The 16,222-nt window shown below is 31.8% G+C and overlaps 3 protein-coding genes across 8 annotated transcripts in view; 2 read left to right on the top strand and 1 right to left on the bottom strand.

The window, feature by feature from the left end:
• The window catches only part of LOC101490788 (E3 ubiquitin-protein ligase UPL7), an 11,929-nt gene extending 4,946 nt beyond the window's left edge, over window positions 1–6,983 (top strand). Inside the window, exons 7-15 of one of the 4 annotated variants that reach the window (XM_027332430.2) lie at window positions 248–526; window positions 623–875; window positions 1,396–1,566; window positions 1,667–1,759; window positions 2,068–2,175; window positions 3,125–3,241; window positions 4,177–4,266; window positions 4,552–4,648; window positions 5,278–6,983. In XM_027332430.2, coding sequence (XP_027188231.1) covers window positions 248–526; window positions 623–875; window positions 1,396–1,566; window positions 1,667–1,759; window positions 2,068–2,175; window positions 3,125–3,241; window positions 4,177–4,266; window positions 4,552–4,635 — 1,195 coding nt within the window. In that variant the 3' untranslated portion in view covers window positions 4,636–4,648; window positions 5,278–6,983. Of the gene's footprint in view, window positions 1–247; window positions 527–622; window positions 876–1,395; window positions 1,567–1,666; window positions 1,760–2,067; window positions 2,176–3,124; window positions 3,242–4,176; window positions 4,267–4,551; window positions 4,649–5,272 lie in introns of all 4 variants that reach the window. The other 3 variants (XM_004494062.4, XM_012714187.3, XM_004494061.4) reach the window with 3 other exon arrangements.
• On the bottom strand, window positions 6,485–10,047 carry LOC101490256 (uncharacterized). Of its 3 annotated transcripts, XM_012714017.3 has the most exons (4): window positions 9,841–10,047; window positions 9,095–9,179; window positions 7,871–8,079; window positions 6,485–6,981 (listed from the first exon to the last, which is right to left on the bottom strand). In XM_012714017.3, the coding sequence occupies exons 3-4, from the start codon at window positions 8,051–8,053 to the stop codon at window positions 6,721–6,723; spliced, it is 444 nt and encodes a 147-aa protein (XP_012569471.1). In that variant the 5' UTR covers window positions 8,054–8,079; window positions 9,095–9,179; window positions 9,841–10,047; the 3' UTR covers window positions 6,485–6,720. The 3 variants fall into 3 exon arrangements, with proteins under 3 accessions (XP_012569471.1, XP_004494117.1, XP_004494116.1); XM_004494060.4 differs by lacking the exon at window positions 9,095–9,179 and having other exon boundaries at window positions 7,871–8,075; XM_004494059.4 differs by lacking the exon at window positions 9,095–9,179 and having other exon boundaries at window positions 9,841–10,042.
• Window positions 10,048–14,553: 4,506 nt separating this feature from the next.
• On the top strand, window positions 14,554–16,144 carry LOC101489923 (probable carboxylesterase 18). The gene has a single exon (XM_004494058.4). The coding sequence runs from the start codon at window positions 14,825–14,827 to the stop codon at window positions 15,863–15,865; it is 1,041 nt and encodes a 346-aa protein (XP_004494115.1). The 5' UTR covers window positions 14,554–14,824; the 3' UTR covers window positions 15,866–16,144.
• Window positions 16,145–16,222: the final 78 nt, after the last annotated feature.

Raw genomic sequence — 16,222 nt, 5'->3', positions numbered from 1 at the left:
ATAACTAATGACCAGGGGAATAGCCCGACTGAATTGTTTTTTAAAGTTTTCTCACTTTAGTAGTAGAAAGTGCAAGATTTAGAAAAAGAATTTAATCTTAGTTTTATTTTTGGTGGCGATAACTTGCCTAGTTCAGCAAAACCTTTCATGGGTATCTTCACCATGTAATATTCATTTGTTTTGAATGTAACACCTGATATAGTCTCTGATTGAAAGTACTTAATCACTTGATTTAATGCTGAAATAGAGTTGAGATGTTTCGTGAATTCATCAAGATGGATAAAGCCTCACGCAAAATGGCTGGTGAAATTTCTGAACCCGGTTCACGAGCCATTGAGATAGTAGTACGCCGGGGTCATATCGTTGAAGATGGATTTCGACAATTAAATTCACTTGGTTCAAAGTTGAAGTCGTCCATCCATGTATCGTTTGTCAGTGAATGTGGCCTTACGGAGGCTGGTCTGGATTATGGTGGATTATCTAAAGAGTTTTTGACTGACATGTCAAAAGAAGCATTTGCCCCAGAGTAAGCTTGAGATTATTTTGTATTTTCTTGCTTTTATTTCATGGTTATTTCCGCTTCTAGGAGCGACTTAGCTGAAACTTTTTCATTTTTCTCTAGATACGGGCTTTTTACCCAAACCTCAACTTCAGACAGGCTCCTAATTCCAACTCCATCCGCAAGATTTCTGGACAATGGTCTTCAAATGATTGAGTTCCTTGGAAGAGTAGTTGGTAAATCTTTTTATGAAGGAATATTACTTGATTACTCTTTCTCGCATGTTTTTGTTCAAAAGCTATTGGGACGATATAGCTTTCTTGATGAATTATCAACACTTGATCCGGAGCTATACAGGAATCTCATGTATGTCAAGGTAATCCCGAGAGACATATCCATGCTGTTGCTTCTCTTATAAATCCTTGTCAAAATTAATAAGGTTCATCCATAATGCATCACGTTGCTTTATGCTAGGATCCTTGTTTTTAAAATTTTACATGGTTTGGTGCTGCTTCTTGGCCTAAAATGTTTCCTCCTTCTGTAGATGAGCTTGGTCCATGTGCAATCCTTCTAAAGCACAAATACTTACCTCTAATTGTTATATGAATTTTCTCTAAGAGCTAATGCCTTGGTGGGGGGCAGCTGGATGTTACATAACTCTTAAATAACAGTATTATTAATGGAAACCTTAAAAATTTAATAATTGATTAACAAGACCCAATTTGTATTTGGTATGTTAGGTTTGATTCTAGGATTGGGACTGTTCTTCTCTTGAAGTACTGGTTTTTGTCTCATTTTTAATTTAATTTGGCCACGTTTGACTTGGGTTGTTACTGTGCATGCCTGTTCTTGCAATTTAACATTTTACTGGATGGTTCACATAATTATTCATGCAGAGTTATGATGGTGATGTCAAGGAGCTCTCTCTTGATTTCACAGTTACTGAAGAATCATTTGGCAAAAGGCATGTGATTGAGCTCAAGTCTGGTGGCAAAGATATTTCTGTGACAAACGAGAACAAGATGCAGTACATACATGCAATGGCAGACTACAAACTCAACCAACAGGTTTAATCATCATTGACTGTAGTTTAATGCAAATTATTCACTTATGTACTGTATTTTCTGTGGTATCATGGGTATGCATGTAACAATGTTTAAATTGCAGATATTGCCCTTTTCAAATGCATTTTATCGAGGGCTAACCGATCTTATATCTCCATCCTGGTTGAAATTATTTAATGCTAGTGAATTTAATCAGGTAACTTCTTTCCCAAGTGTGTTTCAAAGGTTTTCTTTGTGAGTTTAATGTTTTCTCTTCTCTCTTGGACAAAGCGCAACAGAGCCTTTCAGTGACAGAATTCTACATTTATTAAAATTATATGCTGTATCAGTGAAGTAGTTTTTTATTTGTGCAAAGGAATATGTCATGATAAGAGAATAATATCTGAATCAAGATGCAATTTCTCACTCTTTCACTACAAGCAACTTATGATAACTTTACTGAAAATTCTATTTGTGATGAGTTCAGTTTTTACTGCAAGATTTCTGAGATATACAAGAATGCAGTTGCTTTCAGGTGGCAATTACGATATTGACATTGATGATTTTAAAAATAACACACGATACACTGGTGGTTACAATGAGGGGAGCCGGACAATCAAAATCTTCTGGGAGGTATTGGAATTTGGAACCTCAGTACTGCACACATACACGCATAGCAATCTGAATCCATGCATAAAAAAATATTTAAACTAATGTAATATTGTGTGTATTTCCCTTGTTATATGCAAACCCCTCAGTTTTGTACATGGTGGTCATATGACTCATATCTAGCTCAATTTGCAGATTTGATTTCTTTCTCGTTGAGTTTGCTTGTTAGGGAGAATTGATGACTTGATGTTAAAAATTGTATCCCTTATATTATTATTTTCAATATATTTCCATATTTGGACATATTATATATAAATGTTTGTGATTTAAACCGTCTGCTTTTATGTAAACAAGCCAAACTAAAGCTTCAACTCAAAATCCTATTTTTCTCATGAGCCAAACCCAAGCTTCAAGTGTCCGACTCGGCTCGGCTTGTTTACACCCCTACTAACAATAGAATTAAGGAGCCTTAGTGCATTATCTCTCCTCCCAGACGAGGGTAAACGGGTTTTTCGTGCCAAACCATAACAATCAAGTCAAATTTGATATAGCTTGTTCTTCCAGAATTTAACAGGACAGATGATGGCTACACGATGTGTTGTGGATTCTTATCAAATTAAAAGCACTGGATAGAGTCAATGTTGTTTCTGTATTTCCTGTTTTTTGAGATTGGTGGCTTACAAATAAGTTATCATCCAATTAATTGATCAGAGATCTCCCCCTTTCTCTCTCCCTCCCCAAGCAGAGGCTGCTGATTTGATGAATTTGCTTGAATTGCAGTTCCTCAACCTCTCTAACACATACATATTTGCTAGTTTGTGAATTTTGTACACGTTAATTGCTGTAGGGTGTGATTATTGACCATTATTTTCAACCTCATGAATTAAATTGAAGAATTTATGCATACTATTTATGCACATACCAATTTTACGACATCAATATTCATTCTCTGCTGATTGCCAATTTCTTACAGGTGATTAAAGGCTTTGAACCGAAAGAGCGTTGTATGGTTCTTAAATTTGTCACAAGTTGTTCTCGTGCTCCATTACTTGGGTTCAAATACTTACAGCCACCTTTTACCATCCACAAGGTATGCTCTTGATTTTCTATGTTTGATAGCATTCAAGATCTTTTGTACTAGCACCTATGTCGTCCTATTTGCTTTGTTTATAGTAATGAAATAATGCATGATTTTCAAGTTTTTACTGGAGTGGCCCGTTTAGCATATCAATAGTGTTAATAATAATAAGCAGAGCATTCAAACTCTTCTAATAAGCTACTTGGAAGGATGGGTTTCCCTATATGGGCATTTATGTACTATGCAGTTTTTAGTTAAATGCTGAGTGCTTTAACTGCTTGCTATGAATTGTAAGAGTTGCCAACCTACCCATGCCAAATTTCAGTATTACAACTCCCACAAATTTTGTTCATTTTTACTTTATGGTGCTGGAAAGAGAAGTTTAAGAAGTACACAGATGTTTTTTTTTTCTGATACACTAATAATTATGTGACAGGAAGTATAGTAAAGGAACACCTTGTTCCAATATGTCAATACCTAATAAGATAAAATTTTGAATTCTGTTTTACATGAAACAATCACCTTCACTTTAGTCAAAAGTTTTATTTTTCTCTTTTAGAGAAGGGGTTCTTTGTGAAATATGCCAGTCCACTGGCTTAGATTTTCAGCATCGCCCACACCAAATAGGGCTTCCTAAAGTACTGTATTTTGCTTCTTGGATGTTTTTTTTTCAATGGTCATTTCAGCATTCTTTATAAGAATACAGTAATCCATTAAATGGAAGAAAATTAGAAAAATATTAGACGTTTGTGTGTGGCTCTTTTAGCCAGCTATTGTTTTCTAGAATTTCTGTTTTCCTCTTTCTCACATTTTTTTCCCTTTGAAATATCATTGATCTCTTAATTGAACTAAAGGAATCCCAAAATATAATCCATTTTTTAGTGAATCCTAAAATGTCTTGATTTCAATGAATAGTAAGCATCACTTGCGTCTATTTGTTCACCTAGGTTGCATGTGATGTCCCTCTTTGGGCGACAATTGGAGGACAAGATGTTGAGCGGCTTCCATCAGCTTCAACCTGCTACAATACTCTTAAGGTACTACTAAAGTATTAGTAGAGTAATAGAAGAAGACATCCTTAACCATATACTTCAAAGCAAGATTCTCATACCAGTTATGAGTTATGATGTACTGAACATGGGGATCTTGAAATTTATGAACTCATAACTGAAAATATGATATAGATAGGTTTGTCAATAAGTATGAACTCTTAATATCCACTTACCAAACACATCACTTGGTGATGTAAATCATGGAGACAGAAGTGTTGGTTTTTCAGACAATAGTTGCTTACATTTTTATTTTCCTCTCAATGGTTACAGCTTCCAACATACAAACGTCCAAGCACTTTGCGAGCAAAGCTTCTATATGCTATAAGTTCAAATGCCGGATTTGAACTTTCCTGATTTGCTACAGGTGGTTAGTATTTTGGTTGTATGATACAATAAAGTTGCTCCAATTTCTGTTGCATCTACTTTGATTTTTCATGCTTGACAAGATTAGGGCTTGTTTGTATGCTTCTGCTTATCTGTCCTTTGTTTGGTTGTATTTTGGTTATGTCTTAATTTGAATCAATAAAAAAGCCATTGAAAGCAAGGAGGTAATATTGGCAATTCTGAAGGGACTAATATTTCATTTAGAGGACAATATAGAAAAAACAAAATAAGAGGCAGGAGTGTTTTCAGAATAATGAAATAAAAGGCCATTGGGATATCTAATGAACTCTGACTGGAAATCCGAAATCCAAACGACCTTATTCTGGAATGACTCAGTGTCTTATTTGGCTTGTTTCCAAGTTGGCCTCTAAAATGAAATGCTTATTTGGACTATATAACACACACATACACTTAACAAAATCAAATACCAGCATGTGAAGGGCTATTTTTAATCATCCATATACGATTGCACGGTCAAGATTAGTTCATTCACACATTTGTTGTACTCTTACTAGATATGTTCTTTATACGTGTGTGTCTGACATGATTTTCCGATATTTCAACGCTGTTATTGGTCTAACTAATCACAAGTTGTAATCTTTTGCAGTTCAGTTCTAATTCAAGGAATTTGAGAATAGTGTATTTGGTCCCTCTACTTTTAGGCCAGGGGCTGTTTTCTCAAACTCCCAGACATGCTATTGGTTTAATTTAGAAGGATATTGGATTATTGGTTGCTTCCAGAGCCAAACGGAGTACGACTGCATGCAAACAGACGGTTGGTGCGATGGTTGTTACTCCAAAAGTCCCCATTATCCCAGTGCATGGAGATTCTGTTGTATTTGTTCATACTGGAAACAATGTGGTACTCCTATTTATTTTAAGCAGGTGTGTAAATGAAAAATAATGATCGTTACGCCTAAAAAGTAAATGGTTTATTAATTTATAAAACTAGAACTAGAATGGCATATGTACGTCGGGGTCAAATGAGTGTTTAATCTGGTTATCGTTGTCCATTATACTTTGTGAAAAGTTTACATACATTCAAATCCAACCCCCTACTCAACAAACATAAAAATACAACTTTTTGGCATGGAACACATACATCCTCGCATGTCAAAAAAGAAGAAAAAAAAAAAGACCAACATCTTCTAGTAGTCAATAAACAGTAATACTAACAACAGTCTCTCGTACACATTCTGTAACACATTTTTATTTATTAAAATGTCCTTTTAAAAAAATTAATTTACACAATGTTGATTGTGATATACCACATTTTAAAAAATTAATAATATTTTAGATTGTAAATGTACTTTTAGAAACATGTTTAATTTTGAATTTAAATTTTTGAAAAGTGCAATTGTGTCTAAAATTTAGTTTTTGGAAATTTTATTTTCTTTACCAGACGATCCTCTTATCCGTTACTATCACGGACTTACAACTTTTTACTGCATATTTGTTGCTAAAAAAGTCCTTCATGTTTTCAGAATATATTTTTTAAGTCTATTTGAAGGAGCTATTTTTTCAGTGTAATAAATAAAATTATAAAACTTTGTTAGAAAATGCATATTTAGTGCCCAACTGAAAACTAAAAAAAAAAACACTTTAAAATTTAATCATTCGGCCATCCAATAAGATGATAAAGTTATCATACTTTAAACAAGAGTTTACACAAAAGTCAAATACCTAACATATTCGTATTACAAATATCTGAAAATGTGTCTTTATGCCATACAAGTCCTCTTCCACGGCAGAATAAAAAATCAGTTCAAGTCTTCCTTTCCCTGGTCTAGCAGATAAGCACTAATCACACCAACATACATAAAGGCAATAAAATCCTTAGTAACACCTGAATTGGATGTAATCAAGTGCTCAAATGTTCAAAGACTGGCGTTTGTAAATCAATTATTTCACCAAGTTACAAAGAAATAATTGTCTAAAATCAAGAGACAGCAAGCAGTTTACTAAACATCTTCAAGGCCAAACTACCTTCATGTCTTATGTAGCACAATTGTTTTATCCTATCCTAATGGAAACAAACAAAATACAACCATCTTTTTAGTTCACTTTGTTTTCTTCTTCGATCACTTCATATTCATCATCATCCTCATCATTATCATCATCCTCATCATCAGGTTTATTTATTTGAGAGAATTTGCTTAGCTCCAATCTATTTTCATCTCCCATGAACTCAAGCCCAAACTTTGTGTCGCGCTGCTTAACCAGAAGCCAACGCAATAGTTTGTCTTCCTTGTTTAGGTAATGCAGCTCTTTGTTGATTTCTGGTGTAGCCATCATGCTCACTTGCATCAGTTGGCCCTACATTCATTAAAAATAGAAACCAGAAACACATTACTTAACAATTGCATAATTTCAATTCAAACTTAAAGTAGAACATGCAACTCCTTCTGTATCACCAAAGGTACACTCTCAAACAAAAAAATAAGTTTGCGGAAACTTCAGCAGCATATGGAAAACAGCACGTTTGATAAACACTTCACTTTTAGAATTTTAATAAGATGTTCTTTGAATTCATGCTTTTGAGCCACATTGAGTGGAACAGTATTATTCATAGGGGGGATTCAGAAGAGCTTGTTTAGATTTTATTTAGATTTATTATAACAATACATAAGTACTTGTTTCAGTGGAAGAGTTTCATAGTATGTATAAATTGATTTCATCCTTAAAATAGTTTACAAAAACAGTTTTAAGTACAGCTTATGAAAACCTTATTTCTTGTTCGTATTTTGATTCTATCCAACCAAAATTCAATTTTTACAGAGGGAAACATATTGAAAAAGCAAATAGTTTTTCAACATATATATCCAAATGCAAATAGTTCATTGAATTAAATGTTTCAATTATTTAAGCTGTTTCCCAAACACCTCCATGGTCTACTATTTCGACATCCAACAAATCAACTTTACCTCAAACCTAGAGCTATATGAAACAATTTTTTTATAGTCTCTCTCCAAATCCTTTAACATACCACACCAAAGGCATCTTGACATTGGCTTATGCATCACATTTATTTGTTAGTTGTTTTTGTAGCATTTGTTCATTACCAATATAACCCAAATAACAAAAACTGTGAAGCACTAAGGTTTTAATTAGAACAGAAAAAAGAGGAAAAACTCACTAGATTAAATATGAAAGAAATGAATAATCTGCGCATTACTACACAAGGAACAATTACTGTGACACTCACCTGAAAAAATCTGCCATCAAGCTTTTTCACACCATAGCCCAACTGAACTGTTCCAAAACTCTTAACCTCGGTGACAACCCCATTTCTTCTACACACATGTTTTCCAATTCTTGCAACTAAACTGATGAGGGCTTCTTTTTTCACGTTGGGCTTGAATAAAAGCATGCAATCATAAGGAGGCATTTTTTTTATTTCTTCCTCCTACCTATCTGCATCATCATTTACCAAATTAATCAACAAATTTAAAAAATGTTGCTAATTAACAATCATCATTCAAATTATACAATCAAATATGAATCATAGCTCATCAGCATTACATAAATGTAAGTTTGTTCAAAATGAAATAGGAAAGTAGTGGTTTCACTGGAAAACAAAAGCTTCACTTCAACAAAGAACGTGTGCATCGAACCAATAGGCAGAAAACAAGTGAAATAAAGTTGTCCAAATGGGCCAACTCGTCCCACCCTAGTTGGCTCACAACATGATGGGGGTAAAAGTGAGCCTACTAGGGGGATTCACTTTCTGGTGAGCCATAAAAAACGCAACCCGACTTTGAAGCAAAAATAATTTTTTATCCAAATATTAAAACATGTGGTTAGGTTTGGATTAGTACCTAAAATTTTTTTGTCCGATCTGATAAAATATGGTTTGGATTGGATCAGTTGATTCAGTTTTTACCAATTCAAAATTGTATAAAAGCATACACATATCTTAAGATCTTAATGTGGAAAAATAATTCTCAGATATATTTATTTAAAATGATAAAAACCATTCTAACCAGTAAGCACAGTGACTTAAAACCCCTCATTTCACAAATAACGTCTAGCACAGTTGCCATAACATAATTGAATTTTAAAATATTAACTAGATTTGTGAGGCATTTAACATAAACAAGAGAGGTAGCTAACATAAAAATTTCGATCAGGTCCAGATTACTGGCAACAGTCTTATGCAAATTGGGGCAGATAACTAAAATAATAATATTCAAAATAAGTAGGAGGAAATGTTTTAAACTAAATGCATAAGCAGTGTTTTAAACATGAGAAGGCTACTTGAATGAACATATGCTGCTGCAATTTTATCCTCCTCAGTTGAATGGATTATTTGGGTTCAGTTCTGACATCAACTGAATGTGTTAATCCAAAGCAACAGTTCATGATATCTATAACAATATATAACGGCAATAGCTTTTTTTGGTGTGACTTTTTCTTCTTCCTAGTTTACCTTTTAGTGACAGTTAATCTAATGCCAAAAACTTATTGCTTAATCTCTTTTCTCCTACAAGTTGGTACTAATGCTAAATCATTAACTGCATTTTCAAAAGAAAAACTCATTAACAGCATAAAACAAAACAAAAAAACTTATAAACGCGTTAGCCTAATAAAAAAAATAGACAAACTGAACGCTAGGTCATCGTGATGCGTAACATGCGCAAAAGAACTCACAAAAATATCAAAACTTGGAAAACTGGGACAATTAAAAAATATGACTTTTCAAGACCTCAATAAATTCATGAGTAGGATATTTCAAACTCTTCTCAGTTACCAACCTGAACATTTCTCTCACACACTTTATTTACAAATCACAATTTTGTAGCACAATTCAGTAAGCTAAACAAAAACATTTCCTTCAGATGCATTTCATAGCAAAGAAAACCTAGAATTAATAATATCTACAAATTTTCATTACGATTTCAAGGCTACAGTGCATAAACCACATGAAAATCAATCTCAAAAAAGAGAAAAAAATCAAGTCACAATTTTTGAAAAAAAAATCCCTTCTTCTCCTTCACAAAATAGGCACGGTGTTTGATAAAAAAAAAATCAACATAATAGAAGAACGATAATTCAACGAAACAAAACAACAACAACAAATGAAAACTAAACTAAAATGTTAAAAATAAAAACCGAAACAACATAAAAGAAGAATAAATAAGAGAAAAAACTTGGTTAGGATGAATATAAACGAACCAGAACTAAACGATTGAGAAAAAAAGAAGGAAAGTGTCGGATCGACGGAAAACGCTGTCGGAAAGTGGAAGGTCGATGGTATTGGGTGATGGCAAAGTGAGAATGATTTCGGAGTTTTGGGTGAAAGGGTAGACGGAATAGTAAGATACGAAAGAAGTGAGCTTAAAAACACAGACGAGAAACCCTATTTATATGGTATTTAGTTTTATGTTTAATTGCACTTAATTGTGCGATTTTGATTCCCTTTATTCAAAACCAAATTATTTTTACATTTCACCTTTCGCCTCTTTTTTCTTTTTTGAAGACCTCTGTATTTTTTCCCCAAATTTTAAGCTCAAATGCTCAATTTTAATGATGTGGCATGTACAACTTTATTTGTGGATATAGATATGACAATAAGGATGTGATGTACAACTTTATTTGTGGATATAGATATGACAATAGGGTAGGAGTAGATTTTATCTCTTTCATCTTCCATTCGATCAATTGGGGAAAACTTATATATGTCTTCGTTTTATAGTGGGTGTAAAATTTAGTTTCATCATGTTCGGGTTCGAGTTTCTTGGCTCAAATCCGCACCCATTAATATATGTAAAATTATAAATTTAAAAATCATATTATTATAATTAATATAATAAAATAATAATTATTAGACAATAATAACATTAAAAAATATTTTTTATATAGATAAAATTATAATTTTTAATATTTAAAAAATATTAAGTATATCCAACATGTATATATCTAGAAAATTTAAAAATTACTATAATATTACTTGTAGAGCGGGTTTTGGTGCGGGGAGAATATCATCACTCCAAACTCGTCTTCGTTCCCGAATTTTAATTTTGGGGAAATTCACACTTGCACCCAATCAAAGCGGGTTTTCCTCGTCCAAATCAAACAGATTTTGGTGGGTATCCACGGGTGCATATTATATTGTCATTCTTATATAAATATAAACATTTTTATTATAAAAATAATTTAACTGCAATTTTAGTCCTCCTATTTTTACTAATTCACAAAATTAATCCTTATATTTTAAAATCTAAAAGTTTTGGTTCCTCATTATAACTTTGGCTTAATTGCAGTTTTGATCCCCCTATTTTAACTGAATCGCCAAAGTAGTCCCCCCATTTTGTTTCTCCCCAGTTTTGGTCCCCCAAGCAGAATTTTGGTCCAAAACTTGATGAAATTTCATTTTGTTTGCATTTATTTAAGTCACACAATGCCTCAAGATCTCATTTGCAACAATTGTACTTGAAATATACGATCATAAATGGTTTAGTACGACTTTAAAAACTAAAATTTCATCAAGTTTTGGACTAAAATTCTGTTTGGGGGACCAAAACTGGGGAGAAACAAAATGGAGGGACTACTTTCACGATTCAGCTAAAATAGGGGGATCAAAACTGCAATTAAGCCTATAACTTTTTAACTAAAAAGTGACAATGTGACATATTTTAAATAATGTGACATATGATACGATGATATAGAATGATTAACACAGATGAAATCGTATGTCAATCATTTAAAATATGTCAAATTATCGTTTTTAGTTTAAAAATATGAGAAATAGACCAAAATTGTCGATTCTTGAAATATAATTTCGTGAATCAATGAAAATGAAGATATCAAAAATGTAATTAAGCCAAAAACATAGAAAAAATGTTAGAAAAATACTAAAAAATAAAAACAACAAATTGTTAGAAAAAAAAAAGTCTTTATCTCATCCACCTTCCTTCTTATTCATCCTATTTCTTAGAAATCAGAAAATTGTTAAGAAAAATAATGTGTTTCATATTTTCCTTCCTGTTTTTTCTCCTTCTATATATGCTCCTCCTCCACACTAATAATGTTTGTTGACCACACTACATCATGTTTCAAATCAACTTTCACATTAAATAGTATAACATGTTTGAAATTGCATCTCAACGAGTAAGTTGTCTGGATCAAGTTCAGTTGTATCAAAACTTAGAACCGATCTATAACTCACTGAAGTAGAAGTCGTCATAAATAGTTTCATCTAGCATGTGGAAGATAATAAATTCGGTAATATATTTTATTACTTTAAAGTTAAGTGTACCCATTTTTTGGAAGGCAAAGTGGTGATAGGAGTCGTGGGTGTTAGGGAGTGTGGAGAGAATGGATAGGAGGAGGGTTGTGAAAAAAAATAAAACCTATGTATTTGAGATTATGATAAAAAGTTCAATTGAAATTTAGAATAAAAAATCAAAATAATAAATAGGATAAGAATATTTCTGGTGTTCTATGAAATGGGACGAGGAAGAAAAAAAGGTGAAAAAATTTAGAAATTATTTGTTTTATTTTTAAAAATTATTTTTTCTATTTTTTAAAAAATGGTTATATTCATGTTGGAACACACTTGGATATATACCATATCATTAAAATTGGCGACCTCTATGCAAAATTGAAAAATATATATACGGAGACTGCGAAATCAAAGAACCACGACTTAATCCAGAGAGCATTGCTAAATCCAATATTTGAGTAATTTATTACCAATATTAGTACCGCCTTTTAGTGACATGCGTGGCTTCTAGGTCAATTTCATTTATTTATCTGTAGAAAACAATTTTCTCTAATTCAGTAAAAAAAATTCAATTAACTTTTATATCAACTTTGATTCTATCTACTAAATAGATTGATAATATTTATTATCAGTTTCATTTTAAAATAACTTGTTTAATAACTTGAAATTTAAAGTATTATTGAATTTAGTTAAATTACAAATGATAAAATGAATTTCTTATTAAAAAGTATCTCAACAACTATTATGATTATATCGACCAACCTTATTATTTATTTATTTTTATTCATTTATGATATTATTTTAAAGTAATTTGTTTTAATATAAGTTTTTTATTTCAAATTTAAATTTAAAAAGATTAATTCTTCAATTTTTTTATTTATAAAAATATATTTTTTAAATCAGTAATTTTTTTATCAACAAACTCCTATAGTCCTATGTCTACTTTGATTATATCCATCTAGTATCTTATTAATCTTTACTATTAAATTTATGTTTTATCAAAAAAATATTACACTAGATCGAATTACATATAATCTATCTCGTCTTTTTATATGTCCACCAAACGAGACATAATATGATAACGATAGATTAATTTAATCTCTTAAATTTATAGAATATAATAATAATTTAGTTTTTTACGTCGAATAAAGTCAATCAATTTAATAATTTTTTAAAATTTAATATTTTAATTTAAAAAGTTATACATTTGATATAATGTAGTGAAATATTAAAAGTGTCAATATGTAAGTCTCCTATTAATATTTAAATATAATTTAGATGCATCGATTATATAATTTTTTTCTACACATGCATAATCAAACCACTCAATTATGTCACTTGTTAAAATCAATTATTAAAATATTTAAATAAATACTTATTTGATTGGTTACATGTATAAAAAAAATTATACTATCAGTGTATAAAATTAATTTATTAATATTTATAGATATTTACTAAAATTATTTTAATAAAAGAAACAAAATGAGTGATATTTTTTTAATTTAAAAAAAAAAAACTAATTTAATATTTCGTAATACTCAATTACTGGTTCAATCCTCTATCCATACTTATTGAGAAATATATTAGTAAAAAAACATAGTCATTTAATTGAATTTTAATTACTTCGCAATATGATTTTTTAATAATAAATCCATTGGTTCTATAATTATTGTCATATTAAATCATTCATACAAATTAAGAAATTATGAAACGAAAGAAATAAAATAACTTTTTGACATAAAATATAATATTTTAAAGTTTAAAATAATATTAATTATTTTATCAAAAACGTTAATTATTGTTTTAACAAAAATACTACTCTAACTATTTTCTACAGATAAAAAATATGTGAAATGAGAATATAAGTAATCAAAAGTACTAAAAAAAACCTCTAAAAAATAACAATGTTTATTAATTTCCTTGTATGTTTAAAAAACTTTAAAACAATGGTAGTAGTATCTTAAAAATAAAAAGTATACTATTTTTGAAATACCGATTTTAAATCCAAAGATGATGACACATAAATAACTTTCTAAAATAAATAAACATCTACAAACATATATTCTATTACGAGTAGAGTCATAAACATCCACAAACATATATTCTATTACGAGTAGAGTCAGGTGCAACAAATTCGTCTTAAACTCATCCAATGATGATTTAGACCACATCCGATGGTAAAATTGATAATTAATGTTACTCAAATGTTTTTAGTAGATTGAGATACAAATAAACTCTACTTGATTAATAATTTAATATCAAACGTCAGTTTTTAAAATAATATATTAAAAAAAAATTAAAGAATTTTGATCTTTCTAGACAACGTTGAGACCATCCCATAGCATTGAAGATTGATTTATAAGTATGAATAACTTTCTAATTTTTTTAAAATATCCTAAATTGTTCAATAATTTTTCTTTTCAAAATTAAGTCAAACCTAGATTGACTATAAACTGCAATACATCATATACATTTAAATTGTTTAACTAAAATAAGATGTCCTAAATTTTAAATTAAAAATAATTGAAATTCAAACATAAAATTTAAACCATACAATGTTAATCAAACAATTCAAATAGGGCGAGTGAATTGTAGTAAAATGTCGTAAATAAAAACTCAAATTTATTCAGGACATACCGAATAACATAGAAAGTATAGTAATTAGGAGTACATTACGTCTTTTTTAATGACCCATTTTCCTTTGGCAGAGAACCAGAAACTTTTGACTAAAAATTGAAACTCCATTGCACGGCACGTCGTGCGTTCATTTATGTCCTCCCAATTTCTAACTACTTTTACATATTTTCTCATCTACTACCAAAAAAGGACGAATAAACGATAAAAGCACCCATCTCATGATTGATTATTTATCCTTCTAAGCTTTCTTCACATTTCATCACATACTTCGTTGAATCACGGAACCTCAAAACGACAATGTCGTCATCACCACCAACTAACAAACCCAAAATCCCTCTTCCTTGGAAAACCCGCGTTGCGATTTCGTTCCTTTCCGCTCTATCGGACGCTTCACGTCGTTCTAACGGCACCGTTAATCGCGGTTTCCTCAAATTCCTCGATCGCAAATGCTCAGCAAACATTACTCCCGTTAACGGCGTTTTCACAAAAGACGTAACCGTTGATCCCGAACGTAACATCTGGTTCCGTCTCTTCACTCCCACCGACGCCGTAACTGTCGACGGAGGCGACGCTGACGATAAAACTGCATCCCTTCCCGTCGTCATTTTCTTCCACGGCGGCGGTTTTACGTATCTTTCTCCAGCTTCAGCCTCATATGACGCCGTTTGTCGGAGATTCTGCCGGAAAATGTCCGTTGTCGTTGTCTCCGTCAACTATCGTCTCACACCGGAGCATCGTTACCCGTCGCAATACGACGATGGTGAAGAGGTATTAAAATTCCTTGACGAGAACAAAACCGTTTTACCGGAAAATGCTGACGTGTCAAAATGTTTCCTCGCCGGAGACAGCGCCGGTGCAAATTTAGCACACCACGTTGCGGTTCGGGTATGTAAAGCGGGGCTCCAAAACATCCAGGTAGTCGGGCTGATTTCGATCCAACCGTTTTTTGGAGGGGAGGAGCGGACAGAGTCGGAGGTTCGACTTGAAGGATCGCCTCTAGTGTCGATGGCGAGGACTGATTGGATGTGGAAGGTGTTTTTGCCGGAGGGATCAGATCGGGATCATGGAGCTGCTAATGTTAGCGGGCCGAATTCAGAGGATTTGTCGGGTTTGGATTTTCCAGATACTCTTATTTTTGTGGGCGGGTTTGACCCGTTAAATGATTGGCAAAAGAGGTATTACGATTGGTTGAGAAAAAATGGGAAAGAAGTTCAGATAATCGAATATCCAAACATGATTCATGCTTTTTATGTTTTCCCTGATTTGCCCGAGTCTTCTCAGTTGATTTCGCAAGTCAAGGATTTTATCAACAAGAAGAGAGTCTCCAATTCAAAATGATGACGATGACGCCTACTTACAATATTTATTATTGTTATTATTATGCCTTAAATAAATAATAATCTTATTATTTTGATATTAATTAATTTGTGATAATAAAGGCATAATTACGTGGTAATTGAGTTGTGATCGTGTAATGATTAATTTATTAGTATACCAGAGCTAGCCAATTACAAGCAATGCTACATGTTTGGTGTCCCAACACTGCAAATAAGGGACCAACCACCCTATAGTATGTTTGAGAGGTTATTATTGTGAGTGATTTTCATTTCCACGACATTTATTTATTGTTCTCGTTTTGTTTATTGTATCGAGTAGTTGATTATGGATTGGAATTACTCCTGGTTAATATACATG

The sequence above is a fragment of the Cicer arietinum genome, chromosome 3 (assembly GCF_000331145.2).
Source record: "Cicer arietinum cultivar CDC Frontier isolate Library 1 chromosome 3, Cicar.CDCFrontier_v2.0, whole genome shotgun sequence".
In the NCBI taxonomy this organism is placed as follows: Eukaryota; Viridiplantae; Streptophyta; class Magnoliopsida; order Fabales; family Fabaceae; genus Cicer; species Cicer arietinum.
The sequence above is the reverse complement of the archived record's forward strand: the minus strand, read 5'-3'. Positions and strand labels throughout refer to the sequence as shown.

What these genes read in the sequence shown, in the direction of transcription:
- LOC101489923 (XM_004494058.4), top strand. Translation starts at nt 14,825, where the DNA reads ATGTCGTCATCACCACCAACTAACAAACCCAAAATCCCTCTTCCTTGG.
- LOC101490256 (XM_012714017.3), bottom strand. Translation starts at nt 8,053, where the DNA reads ATGCCTCCTTATGATTGCATGCTTTTATTCAAGCCCAACGTGAAAAAA. An exon ending in TTGATGGCAGATTTTTTCAG is followed by an intron (nt 6,982 to 7,870) that starts GTGAGTGTCACA and finishes TAATGAATGTAG; the next exon opens with GGCCAACTGATGCAAGTGAG.